This window comes from Triticum dicoccoides, chromosome 1A (genome assembly GCF_002162155.2).
Source record: "Triticum dicoccoides isolate Atlit2015 ecotype Zavitan chromosome 1A, WEW_v2.0, whole genome shotgun sequence".
Lineage (NCBI taxonomy): Eukaryota > Viridiplantae > Streptophyta > Magnoliopsida > Poales > Poaceae > Triticum > Triticum dicoccoides.
Window position 1 is genome coordinate 389,904,565 of NC_041380.1, and position 19,835 is coordinate 389,924,399.

The 19,835-nt window shown below is 48.8% G+C and overlaps 2 protein-coding genes across 3 annotated transcripts; one reads left to right on the top strand and one right to left on the bottom strand.

Moving 5' to 3' along the window:
* The first annotated feature begins 339 nt into the window (after window positions 1–339).
* On the top strand, window positions 340–2,061 carry LOC119275354. Its single transcript, XM_037556173.1, has one exon. The coding sequence runs from the start codon at window positions 842–844 to the stop codon at window positions 1,685–1,687; it is 846 nt and encodes a 281-aa protein (XP_037412070.1). The 5' UTR covers window positions 340–841; the 3' UTR covers window positions 1,688–2,061.
* Window positions 2,062–4,577: 2,516 nt separating this feature from the next.
* On the bottom strand, window positions 4,578–9,125 carry LOC119275364 (nuclear intron maturase 2, mitochondrial-like). 2 transcript variants are annotated; one of them, XR_005135666.1, is made up of 3 exons: window positions 6,579–9,125; window positions 5,420–5,837; window positions 4,578–4,755 (listed from the first exon to the last, which is right to left on the bottom strand). XR_005135666.1 is itself a non-coding variant. In XM_037556183.1 (1 exon), exon 1 carries the CDS (start codon window positions 9,123–9,125, stop codon window positions 6,939–6,941), a length of 2,187 nt encoding a protein of 728 aa, XP_037412080.1. In that variant the 3' UTR covers window positions 6,398–6,938. The 2 variants fall into 2 exon arrangements, 1 of the variants encoding a protein (XP_037412080.1); XM_037556183.1 differs by lacking the exons at window positions 4,578–4,755; window positions 5,420–5,837 and having other exon boundaries at window positions 6,398–9,125.
* Window positions 9,126–19,835: the final 10,710 nt, after the last annotated feature.

Below are 19,835 nucleotides of genomic sequence, written 5' to 3' on the forward strand. Positions count from 1 at the left end.
CCAGGCGCCTTCGGTTTCCTTTTTCACATTTGTTTGTTTTAGAACCGATCGAGTCAACCCCCTCCCCGCGTCGTCGACTGGGTAGAAGATCCATTTCTATTTTCACCTTCGTTATTTTGAGAACTGGCGGAGTCCACCCCCTCCCCTTTCCTTCGGCAGAGTAGAGGCTATGTTTCCTTTTCACGATCGGTTGGTGAAAGGGTTCGTTTCCCTTTTTCACGCACGTTCTTTTAGAACAAAAGGCGTACAAAAATAAGATCCGCAATTTATTGAGCACGTAATGATTTTGCTATTCCTAAATCGACCGAGAAAATTAATAGAAAAATCACCGGTTAAATACCATCCGATCTAGACACGAGATACATGCAAGTGTAGACGTGTACAGAAATGTTTTTAACGGTTAAATACCATCCGATCTAGACACGAGGATCTATACTCACTTCACTTGCAACGAATAAAACCGAACGGAGAGATGAGAGGAGGGTGATTCCGTAACGCTAGACGGAACAGCACCGGTGCCTTGGAATAGATAGAGTAGACCAGGGTGCGGCCGGGGCCGTACCGCACCGCACCGTCCCAAATAAATCCATCCGTCCGTCCGGGCATTACAGCATCGCCCAACCACTCCTCCAGTCCCGTCCTCCCTCTCCCTCTCGAGCGAGCGAGCCAACCAAGGCGACAAAAATCCAAGCTGCAGCGCACGCTCCAGCAATCCGAACCCACCCAACCACCGCACGCTCCGCGGATCCTCCTCGTGCCCCGCCCGCGATCTGCCTCCGCGAGCCCAACCGCCCCTCGCCGGAGATGCGCGCCTGGTGATCCGGCGAGGAGGGGAGGGCCGATGAGGTGCAAGCTCCACCCGTACGCGAACGCGCTGGGCGTCTGCGCGCCCTGCCTCCGCGACCGCCTCCTCGTGCTCGCCGCCGAGCGCGACCGGGCCGGGGCCGGGGCCAGCAGCGGCGCCGAGTGCAGCAGCAGCAGCAGCCGGGGCAGCTCGCCCGCGCGCGCGTCGCCCTTCGCCGCCGCTCCGGTGGCGCAGCAGCACCGGCGCTCCGACGCCTGCGCGTACACGTCGTCCCGCCACAGCCACAGCCACCGCCCCGAGCTCCTCTTCTTCAGCACGCCGCAGGTCGGCCCCGCCACCCGCGCCGCCGACGACGAGCCCCGGGAGAGCGAGCGGAAGAAGTCCTTCCACCGGAGGCGGTCCTTCCTGGCAACCCTCTTCGGCGGCGGGCGGCGCGGCGGCCGGGAGGAGGAGAGCGAGAGCAAGAAGGACTCGCCCCGGCGGTCCACCTCGTGGCTCTCCGCCATAGCCCGGCGCAAGCGGAGGCCGGACGCGTCATCCTCATCTCTGCCGCGGCCGGTGGACGAGGAGCCGGAGTCCCCAGGAGGCAGCACGAGCAGCAGCTGGTGGTTCCCGTCGCCCTCCCCGGCCAGGCACCATCACCACCCCCAGCGACGCGGCAGGCCGGGCGGATCAGGCGCGAGCGGCGACGGGATCTCGGGGTTCGCGGTGTGCCTGAGCCCGCTGGTCCGCCCCAGCACGGGCGGTCCTCGGCGGCGGTGCCAGCAGCCGGAGCCGTCGGCCCTGGGCGAGAGCCACCGGCGGCACCTGTCGGCCAGCAGCGCGGCGTCCTTCGGGCGCAACACCTCCCGGAAGCTGGCCGACATGGGCAGGTTCCGGTGACGTGGCCGCCGCTCCGCTCCGGCCGGCAAACCGCCTCCTCTTTTCCCCCGTCGGAAATCGTCACCTTGTCCTCCTCCCGCAAAATTTGACCTTCTGCTGATGCGCCGTGCGCTGTCACTGCTCGCTGAGAGACGACGAGAGAAAGATAATCAAATGAAGCTGTTTTGTTTTTGAGTTTCTTGTTTGAACGGGGGCAGAGCAGTTCAGCTGCGGTAGCTTGTGTGAATTACGACGAGACGACCTGGGCTGGGCTGGGGCTCACAGGTCACCTCATTTCTTTTGTTTGAACGTGTGTTCTCTGACCTCTGACGCCTACGACTTCAATTTTGTTCCGCTCTGCCCTCCCATTTATTTACGTGCGGCTGTATCGCTTCGAGAGCTCGTGAGCTGCTGCCGTGCCTGTGGCTGTGTTTTTCCATTCATGTTTCGAATTCTTGGAAGACGAAAGACGACTGTCAGCGGCATTGTTTAGCTGAGTAAGAAGAAGAAGCTTCTCCCGGGCAATGCATGTGTCTGTCAGTATGTTTTATTGTTTTCTAAAAAGTGGATAAAGCATTGTCCTGGACATTGGCGAGGCGAGGGCGGTGATTAGCACTCCTCCTCCCTTGGGAACTGAGATGGCATCGAGCTCGAGTGAGAGAAGCTGGAGAGGGGGAGATGATGAAGGCGCGCGCACGCGCTGCCGGCGGTGCGATCATGAGCATACATAAAGGATACTAAACAGGATGAAAAGGAAAGCAATGGGCGCATCGCATCACCATTAGGATGATAATGCGATGCGACGCCATGGCTGGCCGTAACAAAAAGAAAACGCATATCCCTTCTCCTCCGCGACGCGCTACAACGACGTCTCCTCTGTGCTTCCCATTTGTAGTACCCACGTAGCACTATTACTACGTTGTGTGTGTGTGTGTGTGTGCTCCGGTCATCTAGGCAAGGCAGCACAAAACACCACAAAAGCGGGGGCGCCTCTTTCCTCGCAGCCAGGACTGCAAATTCCCACGCCTTTCTTTGTTTGATCGGACAGCCATGCCAAAAAGAGCCCGTAGAGCACGCGTCCTTGGCCTAGGAACAAGGTCCCCGATTCCTACTCATCACAAAACTACAGCTACACCACTCCAGTAAAAAGACACCAACCAAGCGCATCACAGCACCACTCAAGTGCTATCATCCATGATAATATATCTGCCGCAACGGGCCGAGTAAAAAAATACTCCCTCCGTCCGAAAAAGATTGTCCCTCAAATGGATGTATCTATAGTGCTAGATACATCCACTTAAGGAACAAGCTTGGGGTAAGCTTTTTCGGACGGAGGGAGTATACGGTAACGCTAACTGGCAAATGTTTGATGGGAAGGAACTCCCAACGAACACTCTCGGCAGTTTTGGGTGAAAAAATTGTCTTCTCTACGAAGAAATTGTCATGCTAGTCTCAAGAAATTGCCACCCCCCTACTCAAAATAAATAGATTCAAGCAGCACAACAACAAGCGTAGCTACCAGCAAGCAGTGAATAATTCCAACCGTTCAAGCAAAAAAAAAGAAAGAATTAGACCAAAACCATGAGACCCATCCATGACTGCCGACTGCCTCACCGTAAAAAAAATAGACGACCGTTTCACCAAAGATACGCCAGCATCGGAACGCAAAGGATAGATGACCCGGCCATCAAGTACTCTATATGTTTACGCTTTCCCTCTGGAGAATGCGAACATATTCAAAAGCAGATGTGTGAAGTGCGTGGTGTGTTTTCTACGCCCTCCCCACAAAATGTCCTTGTCAGGAAAAATCAGTGGGAAGGGAAATGCCCGGCAACTCGCTCATCTTGTTAGGGCCTTTATTTCCTTTCAGTATTGTTATAACAAGGCACATAAGTCAACTACCCAGTGCAGACAGTGTGCACTGAGCATGCAGCGAACGCAACGGCCAGGCGCTCAGCTTTTCGGCGCTGAAAGAAACTTCCATCCAGCACAAGAGGGCCTACCGTGAAACAACTGCTAGTGGCCGGTGCTTGATGGCCGGCATGCCGAGCAATGGAGCTTTGCTCCTCCATTCTACAGGCTACCCAGTGTGAAAATCATTCGCCCAAAAGATGACTGAGAAATGAACGAAATATTTAATAGCAGGAGACTGAAAATGAAATGAACAGATGCAGGCATCTTCTCTTGTCAAAAGGAATATTATAGCGGCTGATTGCCATCTTTCCACACGGGGAACCACCCTTCGTACACACGCAAAAGCGCGGGGCTGAAAGACTGATTTCATATAGCTGGTGATGGTCAGATACCAAATTTTAGAGGGGCTACAGGGCTACAGGCTAATCTATCAGTGGCGGTTCGACTGTGACGACTCTAGATGGATCAAGCGAGCAGACTGCCAACTGCTGAAAGCTCCGCTTGGGGTCCTAGTATGGTCAGTCAAGGCGGTGCAGCATCTTGATGTTGTCACTTGCCTCTTTGTTAGGTTGCAAACTTGATTCCAAAATATTATAAAGAAATCAATCTAGGGGTCCCACCGCTAGCTGTGGAGACGCAAATTTCCTCTCAGAATATTAAAGAATTATTAAAGAATTTTAGCCGACACCTTAACTGCTTCTGGTTAGAGTTAGCATCCTAGGATATGTGGTAGCCGCTCAATGGCAAGTGGTCCGAAACAGTGCACTGATCCCAAATGCAACAGCAGTGAAGCATAGTTCAGACCAGGGCTTGGCTCACAATGGCGTGCAGGTTTCAGCTTGCATTGCTGTTAAGAGTAGCTTAACACTGCTGTGTGTTATATGAAAATCTGGCCCGGATTCGTTGACCTATATAAGCTAATTCTTGCAGGAACTAAACAGAAACAATAGCGAAAAGGTACGACATGAGGTCTCTCAATTAGGACATACCTGAAAGCCTTGGGCCTATGTGTCAGGACTCCGCGAGTGCTTCTCGTCGGCCTTTAGTGGGGAACAAAATCATGCCTACCATATCCATTGGCATAACAGAAGGTTAGTGGTGCTAAATGATTGGCATACCTCAATGTGCTCCGCGGGGCCCATACTTAGCGTCGAGATGCATATTTCCATTCAGATCTGAAAGCAGTCATGAGATCGATGTGAGGCAGATTTTCATACAGGCATAGAGCACTAGGATACTCTGGCACAAAAAGAACCAAAAAAAAAAAAGAACAATCAACTGGAAACGGCAACAGGAAGAACAAACATGGGTATGCAGGGACCAGCTTCATGTAGCGTGGAATTCAATATACGGAAGAAGATAATGATAAACAGGACTTATTTTTCATGAAAAACGAATCATCAATCTTGCTAACTCCAGGAGGCCATACGGGAACAAAGTTAAACCTGGTTGCTGCACCTATTATTCAGACTCATTTAGTTCCTATAAATCTAAAGCTTGATTGATTCTGCTCAGGTGTTTCAGTTTACCTAGATGGTAGCACTAAAGACTGATAGTTGAAGAAAGCTGGAGCGCAAGAACTATTATGTCATACAGACAGAAGTCACAAAGTGAACTACCAGAACCATGCTTTTTGTGAGACTAAGAACAGATAATTAAACTTCTGCAGGCATAGTCTTAGACTATTTGTAGACTTCAACACAGGAAAAACATTAGGTTTTCATGAAGGTCATAGACAAGGAGACGGGCAATAGAGATGCAAAATGAGTACAAGCTTCATAGGTCTGGATGAAGAGTATATATGGTTGGGAATGACAATAATCCGAATGTTAGACATACCTTAGAAAAGAATATTTAACATTAGTTGTACAAGATCTTGTGCTTCGACTTCCACTTCTCTTCTCTCTTGCTCTCTTCCAATTACTATTATTGGGCATAGTCGAAGCATGAAGAAAGGGCCAGTCTACTTCTGACAGCAAAAGATACAAGAACACTAAAAAGACATTTGCAATCAAAATTCAGGGCAAGGATGGGAAAGTAAACGAGTTGGAACGTTAACATACAAGAACAGATCAACAGAGTACTCCAAATAGTGATGAGACTTAGTTGCCTGCAGTTGTTTCCAATGCTAAGACTACAAACAGTATCCCCAGCTACATCCTAGCAGAAACAGTGCCTTACGTTGACACATAATAGTGACGAGTCATCCATCATGCATGATAAGCAGAGTAGTTTGCATGATTAGCACATACTCCCTCTGAAACAATGAAAAATTTATGTCAGAAAACTGTCTATCCTTTTCCCACTGCAAATGATGCTCCATCCGTTAAATGTGTGTACTACATTAACATCGACTGTTTTCTTTTCCTTGAAGATTATGCCCTGCGCACTACAAGTGTACAGGGGAAAACAAATAGAAAAGGAAACAATAAACTGAAACATACAGATTCTAGGACATGGATCAGTTGCAAAATATGGTTGAATGCCATTTTTTACTGAATCATTCAGGAAATAGTATGTCTTAATACATAAATTTATCGACAAATTATAGCATTTTGCTGTTGACAAAATTTTCCCCAAAACAGAAGAAAGTAGTACATATAGGCACAAACTGAACAAAAAAATGCAAATAAAATATGTGAGCAATTCAGGGGTTTCCGCATTTATCCTATGGCTCACACACTGCAATTGGCATCCAGTGAGCTACTCTCTCTGTATCAAAATATAAGATGTTTTTGATACTCCCTTTGTATTAAAAAAAAGTCTTATATTTTGATACAGAGGGAGTACTTCACCATATCAGCGAAACAAGTATCATGAGCAACCTTCCACAAGGCCAAGGAAATTTATTATCCTTTAGTAGTAACTTCAGCAAGCTCTGTATTTGATAAAAGATTGTACAGATGACCATTTGAACAAGCAGGATATGCTCTCACAGAATGTGTGTTCAATAAATTTCCTACATAAATTTTAATACATAGGCTTGATAAAGTCTTACTAAAAGACATGAATGATGTATGAGCAGCTGCTGGCCTTGATGCAGATGCACTGTTTGGAAGCAAAATGATCCTGGAAGTTCATGTTCTTGCACCATGCCCTGAGCATTTGAAAATGGTCTTGAAGGATAGAGCCACATGATATGTCATGACCTTGAGCAGGAAGTAACCATCTAGCTAGGCAGTTATGAACCAGCCAGCAAAATGCTAGAATCTGCTTGGCAGTAGTACACATTTACATAGTCTTTGTGGTCCATCGGTGAGTTGGTCTCTTGTAAATTCAGCGGCAGCAACCAACTGTTATCGTAATTAATCCTTGGTGATTTCACAGAAATTATTGACACTCAAGACATTTCAGTATGCTATGGAAAACCCTGATGGCCTCCATGCCCTAGCTCCTTGTTATTCAATTCATCTGTATCTGAACCAAGGTCTTCTATGGATTCTTGGACATCACTCTCTTTTGAAGAAGGTAGTAAAACTGCATTTTTCTTGTAGCTCCATACAAGCATTGAAATGTGGTCCTGTGGTGTTATAAGCCCCTCCTCTCTAATGCAACTCCGCTGCTCTTCCAGTGTTTGTTGATCTGTGAGCTTTATATATTCTAGCAAAAACTTCTCGTGGTCCGGGCGCCACCCGCTTGGTAATGGTGTATAGTCAGGATCAGGAACCATTGACATCCTTGTATACTGAAGTCCATCAACTGAGTCTACAAGACCCATTCTCAGCAAATTGGTGTACTCTGGTGACTGCCCTTTCTTATCCTTCAATGGTCGACTAAGATTCCTTGATGCAATCTTATAAACCTTTGCCCTTGACCGCAGCTTATACTTGGCGGCATATAACTTTGCCAAGGACCCCCTTATAATGTACGAGCAAAAGTTGACAACCTTTTTGCGGTTATCAGCATAGCGATACCATTCTGCCATCGTCGTTAAAAGCTTATTCATCTGCAAGTTAGTGTGAGCTTGCGTGGCATGGAACATCCGGAAACATGGCTGTGGGTCTGGCTCACGGTCTCCCTTTAAAAACTCTAGCTTCCGGAACTGCCTGATGCACTGCTTCAAACTGGCTGTAACTGAGAGCAGAGTACCAACCCCCTTCTCGCTAATGATCTTGCCTCCAGTGGCTGTGTAACGGAGGGTTGGGTACACGACACGACGGCACAACACATGATCAAGAAACATGATCCCTTTAGTGATGTGTTCAATTGGGAGGCTCTCATTGTCAAGCTTGATCCTGAACCGCTGATCACAAAATTCAATGAGCTGCTTTCGAATCACTGCAGCGTCGGCCCTAGGGCCCCTTACTCCAATCAAGAAATGCCCGCCAAACCGAATATAGTCCACCTTCCTTGTTTTGTCAGGCCCGCTCGTGGGTACAAACTCCGGCCATGATGTATTCCCCTGCTCAATGCCATCCTCCCCTCCCACAACATCCGACTTGGACGGCTTGTAGAACTCCTTAATCTTCTCGTCCATCCATTTATCGAACTCATCAAGACAGACATTGGCGAGCAATGGGCTCAGCACCCCACAATGCCCCCAATCAGGCTGAGTCAGAGCCTCCTCTGGTGCAAACCCAAAGAATGTCTGCAACCAGTAGGGGTCAGGCTTCGGCTCCCCTTCAGGCAGCACCTTCTTTTTCTGGTACTTCCTCTTCTTCTTCTTCTTTGATGCATCATCATCACCAGGCCTGGCGGTCACCACTGGAGTAAGCAGTGCCGAGCGGACTAGATCGACCACTTTCTTGTCACGCACATCACGGATGAGCGCGCCGACCACGAGCGCAGGGTCAGGGGAATCAAGCAGCGGGGAGAGGTCTCCCTTGATGTACCAGAGGTAGGGCGCCCAGCTCCGGCGGATGCTACGGAGTGCGGCATGCGGGGATCGCCCAGGGCGGAAGGCGAAGGACTTGGGCGAGAACCGCGCCTCATACACTGGTTCGAGCAGCAGCAGGAGCAGCTCCTGCACGACGCGGTCCTGGAAGGGGGCCGGGCCCGGGGTGGTGAGGAGGGCGCGGAGCTTGCGCTTGGAGAGGGTGGCGGGGTCCGGGGCCGCCGCGGCGCGCGGGGAGTGGAGGTAGGGCGTGAGGCGGTTGCCGAAGCGGAAGCGGGCGTCGATGACGGCGTTGCGGAGGGTGAGGATGGAGGTGAGCGTGGAGGCGGGGATGGAGGAGCGGGGTAGGTAGGAGCCGGTCTCGTCCGCGTACGCCTTCTGGTAGGCGAGCACCCAGAGCTCGAGGCGAGTGAGGAAGGGGGCCAGCGCCGGCGGCGGTGGTGGAGCGGCGTCGCCAGGCGCGGCGGCGCGGAAGGAGGAGACCCACAGCGACGCGGTGATGGACACCGGGTCGTCGCGGAGGAGCTGCGTGGGGTCCAAGGGGTTGCCGCCGACGCTGCTTCGTCCCGTGCCGGCGGCGGCGTTGGGGTCGGCGACGAACTGGTGGCGGCGCGAGGAGGGCGGCGGCGGCCGCGGTGAGTGGTGGGCAAGGGAGGAGCAGGCGCGGAGGCGGAGGAGGGAGGAGATGAGCGCGCGGCGAGGCGGAGGCATCGGGCGGAGGCGGGGGCGGGGGCGGGGGCGGATGGCTAAAACCCTCGCGCCGCGCGGAGGTCGTCGGCGTCGCGGGTTTTGGCTGGGGAAGTGAGATGGTGGAGGCGGCCACGGCGGCGCGGCGAGAATGGAAGGGTTGGGCCACCACGCTCACAGTTGAAAGCCCATTGGGCTTTGTGGCACACATAGCAGTGCGGATTTTTGGAACCTGAGTGTAAGCGCACCCAATTATTAAGAAAATTAAATTAAATTAAACCTTGTCGGAATAAACATTGTCTAGTACTATATCACTCACGTGTAAAGTTTCACGAAAAAATGACTTATGTAGTATTATTGGCAAAACGACAAAATTGCAACTACAAACTATGAATTTTAAGCTCCGCTTGATATATTATCAGTTAGTTTGTATCCATTAGAATACCACGCAAGTCATTTTGTCATGAAATTTTACATGTGAGTGATACACTAGATTATGCTTGTTCCGACAAAGATCAAAAATATTTTACCCTTTTCTAGTTTTCTTTTAATTTATTTATTTTTGCAATTCGGGTACATAGGCACCCATGTCTCAAGGTGTATTTTTGGCAAATAATTCTCAAAAATAAACAAACAGTAGGCAAATTCTACACGTTATGGGCGGAACAGCGAGCACACACACACGCATGCACCATGCATCTTCATGGACCTAGCGGCGAGGCGGGAGTGGAGTGACGATGGCGAGACGACGTCGAGCGAGGCACTGAGCCTGAGCTTGAGCCGCGACGACCAATGAGCGGTTCAGGTCACCTGTGTCGGAGGGGAGAGGGTTAGAGGGAAGGTCGAAGGGGGGTGATGGCTCGATAAGGCGATACGACAGGTGAAAGATCGTGGATGTCGCCTAGAGGGGGTGAATAGGTGTTTTAAAATAATTACGATTTAGGCTTGAACAAATGCGGAATAAATCTAGCGGTTAATTTGTCAAGCACAAAACCTAAAACAACCAGGCTCACCTATGTGCACCAACAACTTATGCTAATCAAGATAAGCAACTATGTGATAGAAAGACATATGATAAGAAACAATATGGCTATCACAAAGTAAAGTGCATAAGTAAAGAGCTCGGGTAAGAGATAACTGAGGCACGCGGAGACGACGATGTATCCCAAAGTTCACACCCTTGCGGATGCTAATCTCCGTTTGGAGCGGTGTGGAGGCACAATGCTCCCCAAGAAGCCACTAGGGCCACCGTAATCTCCTCACGCCCTCGCACAATGCAAGATGCCGTGATTCCACTAAGGGACCCTTGAGGGCGGTCACCGAACCCGTACAAATGGCAACCCTTGGGGGCAGTCACCGAACCCGTACACTTTGGCAACCCTTGGGGGCGGTCACCGGTACCCGTCAAATTGCTCGGGGCGATCTTCACAACCTAATTGGAGACCCCGACGCTTGCCCGGAGCTTTACACCACAATGATTGAGCTTCGAACAACACCAACCGTTTAGGGCGCCAAGGCACCCAAGAGGAACAAGCTCTAGGGTGCCCAAACACCCAAGAGTAATAAGCTTCTCAAACTTCACTTCCACGTATCACCGTGGAGAACTCAAACCGATGCACCAAATGCAATGGCAAAGGCACACGGAGTGCCCAAGTCCTTCTCTCTCAAATCCCACCGGAGCAACTAATGCTAGGGAGGAAAATGAGAGGAAGAACAAGAAGGAGAACACCAAGAACTCCAAGATCTAGATCCAAGGGGTTCCCCTCACATAGAGGAAAGTGATTGGTGGAAATGTGGATCTAGATCTCCTCTCTCTTTTCCCTCAAAAACTACCAAGAATCCATGGAGGGATTGAGAGTTAGCAAGCTCAAAGAAGGTCAACAAAGGGGGAAGAACACGAGCTCAATGTTGGAGAACGTTGTAGAAAACAAAAAATTTCCTACTCGTTTCACCAAGATCATCTAAGAGTTCATCTAGCAACGAGTGATTAGATGCATCTACATACCTTTGTAGATCGCGCACGGAAGCGTTCAAAAGAACGGTGATGATGTAGTCGTACTCGACGTGATCCAAATCACCGATGACCAGCGCCGAACGGACGGCACCTCCGCGTTCAACACACGTACGGGACGGGAGACGTCTCCTCCTTCTTGATCCAGCAAGGGGAAAGGAGAGGTTGATGAAGATCCAGCAGCACGACGGCGTGGTGGTGGATGCAGGGCGTCACAGCAGCAGGGCTTCGCCGAGACTACGAGGGAGAGACGTAACGGGGGAAGATGGAGGCGCCAGGGGCTGGTGTAAAATCCCTCCTCTCCCCCCACTATATATAGGGGTGCCAGGGGGGCGCCGGCCCTAGTAGATGGCATCTACTAGGGGGGGCGGCGGCCAAGGGGAGGTTTCCCTCCCCCCCAAGGCACCTAGGGGTGCCTTCCACCACATGGACTCTTCCATGGTGGAAACCCTAGGCGCATGGGCCTATAGGGGCTGGTTCCCTTGGCCCATCTAGGCCAAGGCGCACCCCCTACAGCCCATGTGGCCCCCCGGGACAGGTGGCCCCACCCGGTGGACCCCCGGGACCCTTCCGGTGGTCCCGGTACAATACCGATAACCCCGAAACTTGTCCCGATGCCCGAAATAGCACTTCCTATATATAATTCTTTACCTCCGGACCATTCCGGAACTCCTCGTGACGTCCGGGATCTCATCCGGGACTCCGAACAACATTCGGGTTTCTGCATATACATATCTTCATAACCCTAGCGTCACCGAACCTTAAGTGTGTAGACCCTACGGGTTCGGGAGACAAGCAGACATGACCGGGACGACTCTCCGGTCAATAACCAACAGCGGGATCTGGATACCCATGTTGGCTCCCACATGCTCCACGATGATCTCATCGGATGAACCACGATGTCGAGGATTTAATCAATCCCGTACACTATTCCCTTTGTCTATCGATATGTTACTTGCCCGAGATTCGATCGTCGGTATCCCAATACCTCGTTCAATCTCGTTACCGGCAAGTCACTTTACTCGTACCGTAATGCATGATCCCGTGACCAGACACTTGGTCACTCTGAGCTCATTATGATGATGCATTACCGAGTGGGCCCAGTGATACCTCTCCGTCATACGGAGTGACAAATCCCAGTCTTGATCCATGTCACCCAACAGACACTTTCGGAGATACCCGTAGTCTACCTTTATAGTCACCCAGTTACGTTGTGACGTTTGGCATACCCAAAGCACTCCTACGGTATCCGGGAGTTACACGATCTCATGGTCTAAGGAAAAGATACTTTGACATTGGAAAACTCTAGCAAACGAACTATACGATCTTGTGCTATGTTTAGGATTGGGTCTTGTCCATCACATCATTCTCCCAATGATGTGATCTCGTTATCAATGACATCCAATGTCCATAGTCAGGAAACCATGACTATCTGTTGATCAACGAGCTAGTCAACTAGAGGCTTACTAGGGACATGTTGGTGTCTGTTATTCACACATGTATTACGATTTCCGGATAACACAATTATAGCATGAATAAAGACAATTATCATGAACAAGGAAATATAATAATAATGCTTTTATTATTGCCTCTAGGGCATATTTCCAACAGTCTCCCACTTGCACTAGAGTCAATAATCTAGTTACATTGTGATGAATCGAACACCCATGGAATTCTGGTGTTGATCATGTTTTGCTCTAGGGAGAGGTTTAGTCAACGGATCTGCTACATTCAGGTCTGCATGTACTTTACAAATCTCTATGTCTCCATCTTGAACATTTTCACGAATGGAGTTGAAGCGACGCTTGATGTGCCTTGTCTTCTTGTGAAACCTGGGCTCCTTGGCAAGTGCAATAGCTCCAGTGTTGTCACAGAAGAGTTTGATCGGCCCCGACGCATTGGGTATGACTCCTAGGTCGGTGATGAACTCCTTCACCCATACTGCTTCATGTGTTGCCTCCGAGGCTGCCATGTACTCCGCTTCACATGTAGATCCCGCCACGACGCTTTGCTTGCAACTGCACCAGCTTACTGCCCCACCATTCAAAATATACACGTATCCGGTTTGTGACTTAGAGTCATCCAGATCTGTGTCGAAGCTAGCATCGACGTAACCCTTTACGACGAGCTCTTCGTCATCTCCATAAAAGAGAAACATTTCCTTAGTCCTTTTCAGGTACTTCAGGATATTCTTGACCGATGTCCAGTGTTCCTTGCCGGGATTACTTTGGTACCTTCCTACCAAACTGACGGCAAGGTTAACATCAGGTCTGGTACACAGCATGGCATACATAATAGAACCTATGGCTGAGGCATAGGGGATGACGCTCATCTCTTCTATATCTTCTGCCGTGGTCGGACATTGAGCTGAGCTCAATTTCATACCTTGTAACACAGGCAAGAACCCCTTCTTGGATTGATCCATATTGAACTTCTTCAATATCTTATCAAGGTATGTGCTTTGTGAAAGACCTATGAGGCGTCTCGATCTATCTCTATAGATTTTGATGCCTAATATATAAGCAGCTTCTCCAAGGTCCTTCATTGAAAAACTTTTATTCAAGTAGGCCTTGATGCTGTCCAAGAGTTCTATATCATTTCCCATCAAAAGTATGTCATCTACATATAATATGAGAAATGCTACAGAGCTCCCACTCACCTTCTTGTAAACGCAGGCTTCTCCATAAGTCTGCGTAAACCCAAACGCTTTGATCATCTCATCAAAGCGAATGTTCCAACTCCGAGATGCTTGCACCAGCCCATAAATCGAGCGTTGGAGCTTGCACACTTTGTCAGCATTCTTAGGATCGACAAAACCTTCCGGCTGCATCATATACAATTCTTCCTTAAGGAAACCATTAAGGAATGCCGTTTTGACGTCCATTTGCCATATCTCGTAATCATAGAATGCGGCAATTGCTAACATGATTCGGACGGACTTCAGCTTCGCTACCGGTGAGAAAGTCTCATCGTAGTCAACCCCTTGAACTTGTCGATAACCCTTAGCGACAAGCCGAGCTTTATAGATGGTCACATTACCATCCGCGTCTGTCTTCCTCTTAAAGATCCATTTATTTTCTATGGCTCGCCGCTCAACGGGCAAGTCAGTCAAAGTCCATACTTTGTTTTCATACATGGATCCTATCTCGGATTTCATGGCTTCTAGCCATTTGTCGGAATCCGGGCCCGCCATCGCTTCTTCATAGTTCGAAGGTTCACCATTGTCTAACAGCATGATTTCCAAGATAGGGTTGCCGTACCACTCTGGTGCGGAACGTGTCCTTGTGGACCTTCGAATTTCAGTAGGGGCTTGATCAGAAGTATCTTGATCATTTTCATTAACTTCCTCTCTAGTCGGTGCAGGCACCTCAGGAACATTTTCTTGAGTTGCGCCATTTTCCGGTTCAAGAGGTAATACCTCATCAAGCTCTACTTTCCTCCCACTTACTTCTTTCGAGAGAAACTCTTTCTCCAGAAAGGACCCATTCTTGGCAACAAAGATCTTGCCTTCGGATCTGAGGTAGAAGGTGTACCCAATAGTTTCTTTTGGGTATCCTATGAAGACGCATTTTTCCGACTTAGGTTCGAGCTTTTCAGGTTGAAGTTTCTTGACATAAGCATCGCATCCCCAAACTTTTAGAAACGACAGCTTAGGTTTCTTCCCAAACCATAATTCATACGGTGTCGTCTCAACGGATTTCGACGGAGCCCTATTTAAAGTGAATGCGGCAGTCTCTAAAGCATAGCCCCAAAAAGAAAGCGGTAAATCGGTAAGAGACATCATAGATCGCACCATATCTAACAGAGTGCGATTACGACGTTCGGACACACCATTACGCTGAGGTGTTCCAGGCGGCGTGAGTTGTGAAACTATTCCACATTTTCTTAAGTGTGCCCCAAACTCGTGACTCAAGTATTCTCCTCCACGATCTGATCGTAGAAACTTGATTTTCCTGTCACGTTGATTTTCAACCTCACTCTGAAATTCCTTGAACTTTTCAAAGGTTTCAGACTTGTGTTTCATTAAGTAGATATACCCATACCTACTTAAATCATCAGTGAGGGTGAGAACATAACGATAGCCACCGCGAGCCTCAACACTCATCGGACCGCACACATCAGTATGTATGATTTCCAATAAGTCGGTTGCTCGCTCCATTGTTCCTGAGAACGGAGTCTTGGTCATTTTACCCATAAGGGATGGTTCGCACGTGTCAAATGATTCATAATCAAGAGACTCTAAAAGTCCATCAGCATGGAGCTTCTTCATGCGTTTGACACCTATGTGACCAAGGCGGCAGTGCCACAAGTATGTGGGACTATCATTATCAACCTTACTTCTTTTGGTACTCACATTATGAACATGTGTAGCATCACGTTCGAGATTCATAAAGAATAAACCATTTACCATAGGAGCATGACCATAAAACATATCTCTCATAAAAATGGAACAACCATTATTCTCAGATTTAAAAGAGTAGCCATCTCGAATTAAACGAGATCCCGATACAATGTTCATGCTCAAAGCTGGCACTAAATAACAATTATTAAGGTTTAAAACTAATCCCGAAGGGAGATGCAGAGGTAGCGTGCCGACGGCGATCACATTGACCTTGGAACCATTCCCGACGCGCATCGTCACCTCGTCCTTTGCCAGTTTCCGCTTATTCCGCAGCCCCTGCTTTGAGTTACAAATGTGAGCAACTGCACCGGTATCAAATACCCAGGAGCCACTACGGGCACTAGTAAGGTACACATCAATTACATGTATATCACATATACCTTTGGTTTTGCCGGCCTTCTTATCCGCTAAGTACTTAGGGCAGTTCCGCTTCCAGTGACCGCTACCCTTGCAATAAAAGCACTCAGTCTCGGGCTTGGGTCCATTCTTTGGCTTCTTCCCGGCAGCTTGCTTGCCGGGCGCGGCAACCTCCTTGCCGTCCTTCTTGAAGTTCTTTTTACCCTTGCCTTTCTTGAACTTAGTGGTTTTATTGACCATCAACACTTGATGTTCCTTCCTGACTTCTACCTCTGCTGATTTCAGCATAGCAAATACTTCAGGAATGGTCTTTTCCATCCCCTGCATATTGAAGTTCATCACAAAGCTCTTGTAGCTTGGTGGAAGCGACTGGAGGATTCTGTCAATGACCGCATCATCCGGGAGATTAACTCCCAGCTGAGTCAAGCGGTTATGCAACCCAGACATAGTGAGTATGTGCTCACTGACAGAACTATTTTCCTCCATCTTACAGCTGAAGAATTTGTCGGAGACTTCATATCTCTCGACCCGGGCATGAGCTTGAAAAACCATTTTCAGCTCTTCGAACATCTCATATGCTCCATGTCTCTCAAAACGCTTTTGGAGCCCCGGCTCTAGGCTGTAAAGCATGCCGCACTGAACGAGGGAGTAGTCATCGGAACGTTCCTGCCAAGCGTTCATAACATCTTGTTCTGCAGGGAGAACGGGTGCGTCACCAAGCGGTGCTTGTAGGACATAATCTTTCTTGGCAGCTATGAGGATGATCCTCAGGTTCCGGACCCAGTCCGTATAGTTGTTGCCATCGTCTTTCAGCTTGGTTTTCTCTAGGAACGCGTTGAAGTTGAGGACTACGTTGGCCATTTAATCTACAAGACATATTGTAAAATATTTAGACTAAGTTCATGATAATTAAGTTCAACTAATCAAATTATTAATGAACTCCCACTTAGATTAGACATCCCTCTAGTCATCTAAGTATTACATGATCCGAGTTAAACTAGACCGTGTCCGATCATCACGTGAGACGGACTAGTCAACATCGGTGAACATCTTCATGTTGATCGTATCTTCTATACGACTCATGCTCGACCTTTCGGTCTTCTGTGTTCCGAGGCCATGTCTGTACATGCTAGGCTCGTCAAGTTAACCTAAGTGTTTGCATGTGTAAATCTGTCTTACACCCGTTGTATGTGAACGTCTGAATAAAACACCCGATCATCACGTGGTGTTTTGAAACAGCGAACTGTCGCAACGGTGCACAGTTAGGGGGAACACTTCTTGAAATTAGTATGAGGGATCACCTTATTTACTACCGTCGTTCTAAGTAAACAAGATGCAAAACATGATAAACATCACATGCAATCAAATAATAAACGTGACATGATATGGCCAATATCACATAGCTCCTTTGATCTCCATCTTGGGGCTCCATGATCATCTTGTCACCGGCTTGACACCATGATCTCCATCATCATGATCTCCATCATCGTGTCTCCATGAAGTTGCTCGCCAACTATTACTTCTACTACTATGGCTAACACGTTTAGCAATAAAGTAAAGTAATTTACATGGCGTTTCTTGATGACACGCAGGTCATATAAAAGAATAAAGACAACTCCTATGGCTCCTGTCGGTTGTCATACTCATCGACATGCAAGTCGTGAATCCTATTACAATATCATGAACATCTCATACATCACATGTAGATCATTCATCATTCATCACAACTTTGGCCATATCATATCACAAACCACTTGCTGCAAAAACAAGTTAGACGTCCTCTAATTGTTGTTGCAAGTTTTACGTGGCTGAATTAGGGTTCTAGCAAGAACGTTTTCTTACCTACGTTAAAGCCACAACGTGATTTGTCAACTTCTATTTACCCTTCATAAGGACCCTGTTCATCGATTCCGCTCCAACTAAAGTAGGAGAGACAGACACCCGCAGCCACCTTATGCAACTAGTGCATGTTAGTCGGTGGAACCGGTCTCACGTAAGCGTACGTGTAAGGTTGGTCCGGGCCGCTTCATCCCACAATACCGCTGAAGCAAGAAAGGACTAGTAACGGCAAGAAAGTTGACAAATCGACGCCCACAACAAATTGTGTTCTACTCGCGCAAGAAGAACTACGCATAGACCTAGCTCATGATGCCACTGTTGGAGAATGTTGCAGAAAACAAAAATTTTCCTACTCGTTTCACCAAGATCATCTAGGAGTTCATCTAGCAACGAGTGATTAGATGCATCTACATACCTTTGTAGATCGCGCACGGAAGCGTTCAAAAGAACGGTGATGATGTAGTCGTACTCGACGTGATCCAAATCACCGATGACCAGCGCCGAACGGACGGCACCTCCGCGTTTAACACACGTACGGGACGGGAGACGTCTCCTCCTTCTTGATCCAGCAAGGGGAAAGGAGAGGTTGATGAAGATCCAGCAGCACGACGGCGTGGTGGTGGATGCAGGGCGTCACAGCAGCAGGGCTTCGCCGAGACTACGAGGGAGAGACGTAACGGGGGAAGATGGAGGCGCCAGGGGCTGGTGTAAAATCCCTCCTCTCCCCCCCACTATATATAGGGGTGCCAGGGGGGGCGCCGGCCCTAGTAGATGGCATCTACTAGGGGGGGCGGCGGCCAAGGGGAGGTTTCCCTCCCCCCCAAGGCACCTAGGGGTGCCTTCCACCACATGGACTCTTCCATGGTGGAAACCCTAGGCGCATGGGCCTATAGGGGCTGGTGCCCTTGTCCCATCTAGGCCAAGGCGCACTCCCTACAGCCCATGTGGCCCCCCGGGACAGGTGGCCCCACCCGGTGGACCCCCGGGACCCTTCCGGTGGTCCCTGTACAATGCCGATAACCCCGAAACTTGTCCCGATGCCCGAAATAGCACTTCCTATATATAATTCTTTACCTCCGGACCATTCCGGAACTCCTCGTGACGTCCAGGACTCCGAACAACATTCGGGTTTCTGCATATACATATCTTCATAACCCTAGCGTCACCGAACCTTAAGTGTGTAGACCCTACGGGTTCGGGAGACAAGCAGACATGACCGAGACGACTCTCCGGTCAATAACCAACAGCGGGATCTGGATATCCATGTTGGCTCCCACATGCTCCACGATGATCTCATCGGATGAACCACGATGTCGAGGATTTAATCAATCCCGTACGCTATTCCCTTTGTCTATCGATATGTTACTTGCCCGAGATTCGATCGTCGGTATCCCAATACCTCGTTCAATCTCGTTACCGGCAAGTCACTTTACTCGTACCGTAATGCATGATCCCGTGACCAGACACTTGGTCACTCTGAGCTCATTATGATGATGCATTACCGAGTGGGCCCAGTGATACCTCTCCGTCATACGGAGTGACAAATCCCAGTCTTGATCCATGTCACCCAACAGACACTTTCGGAGATACCCGTAGTCTACCTTTATAGTCACCCAGTTACGTTGTGACGTTTGGCATACCCAAAGCACTCCTACAGTATCCGGGAGTTACACGATCTCATGGTCTAAGGAAAAGATACTTGACATTGTAAAACTCTAGCAAACGAACTATACGATCTTGTGCTATGTTTAGGATTGGGTCTTGTCCATCACATCATTCTCCTAATGATGTGATCTCGTTATCAATGACATCCAGTGTCCATAGTCAGGAAACCATGACTATCTGTTGATCAACGAGCTAGTCAACTAGAGGCTCACTAGGGACACGATGGTGTCTGTTATTCACACATGTATTACGATTTCCGGATAACACAATTATAGCATGAATAAAGACAATTATCATGAACAAGGAAATATAATAATAGTGCTTTTATTATTGCCTCTAGGGCATATTTCCAACAGATACAAGATTGAAGACTTCATCCCGTGTCCGGATGGGACTTTCCTTGGCGTGGAAGGCAAGCTTGGCGATGCGGATATTCAAGATCTCCTACCATTGTAACCGA

Bases quoted from the DNA above. Each gene is read 5' to 3' on its own strand.
- LOC119275354 (XM_037556173.1), top strand. From the start codon at position 842: ATGAGGTGCAAGCTCCACCCGTACGCGAACGCGCTGGGCGTCTGCGCG.
- LOC119275364 (XM_037556183.1), bottom strand. From the start codon at position 9,125: ATGCCTCCGCCTCGCCGCGCGCTCATCTCCTCCCTCCTCCGCCTCCGC.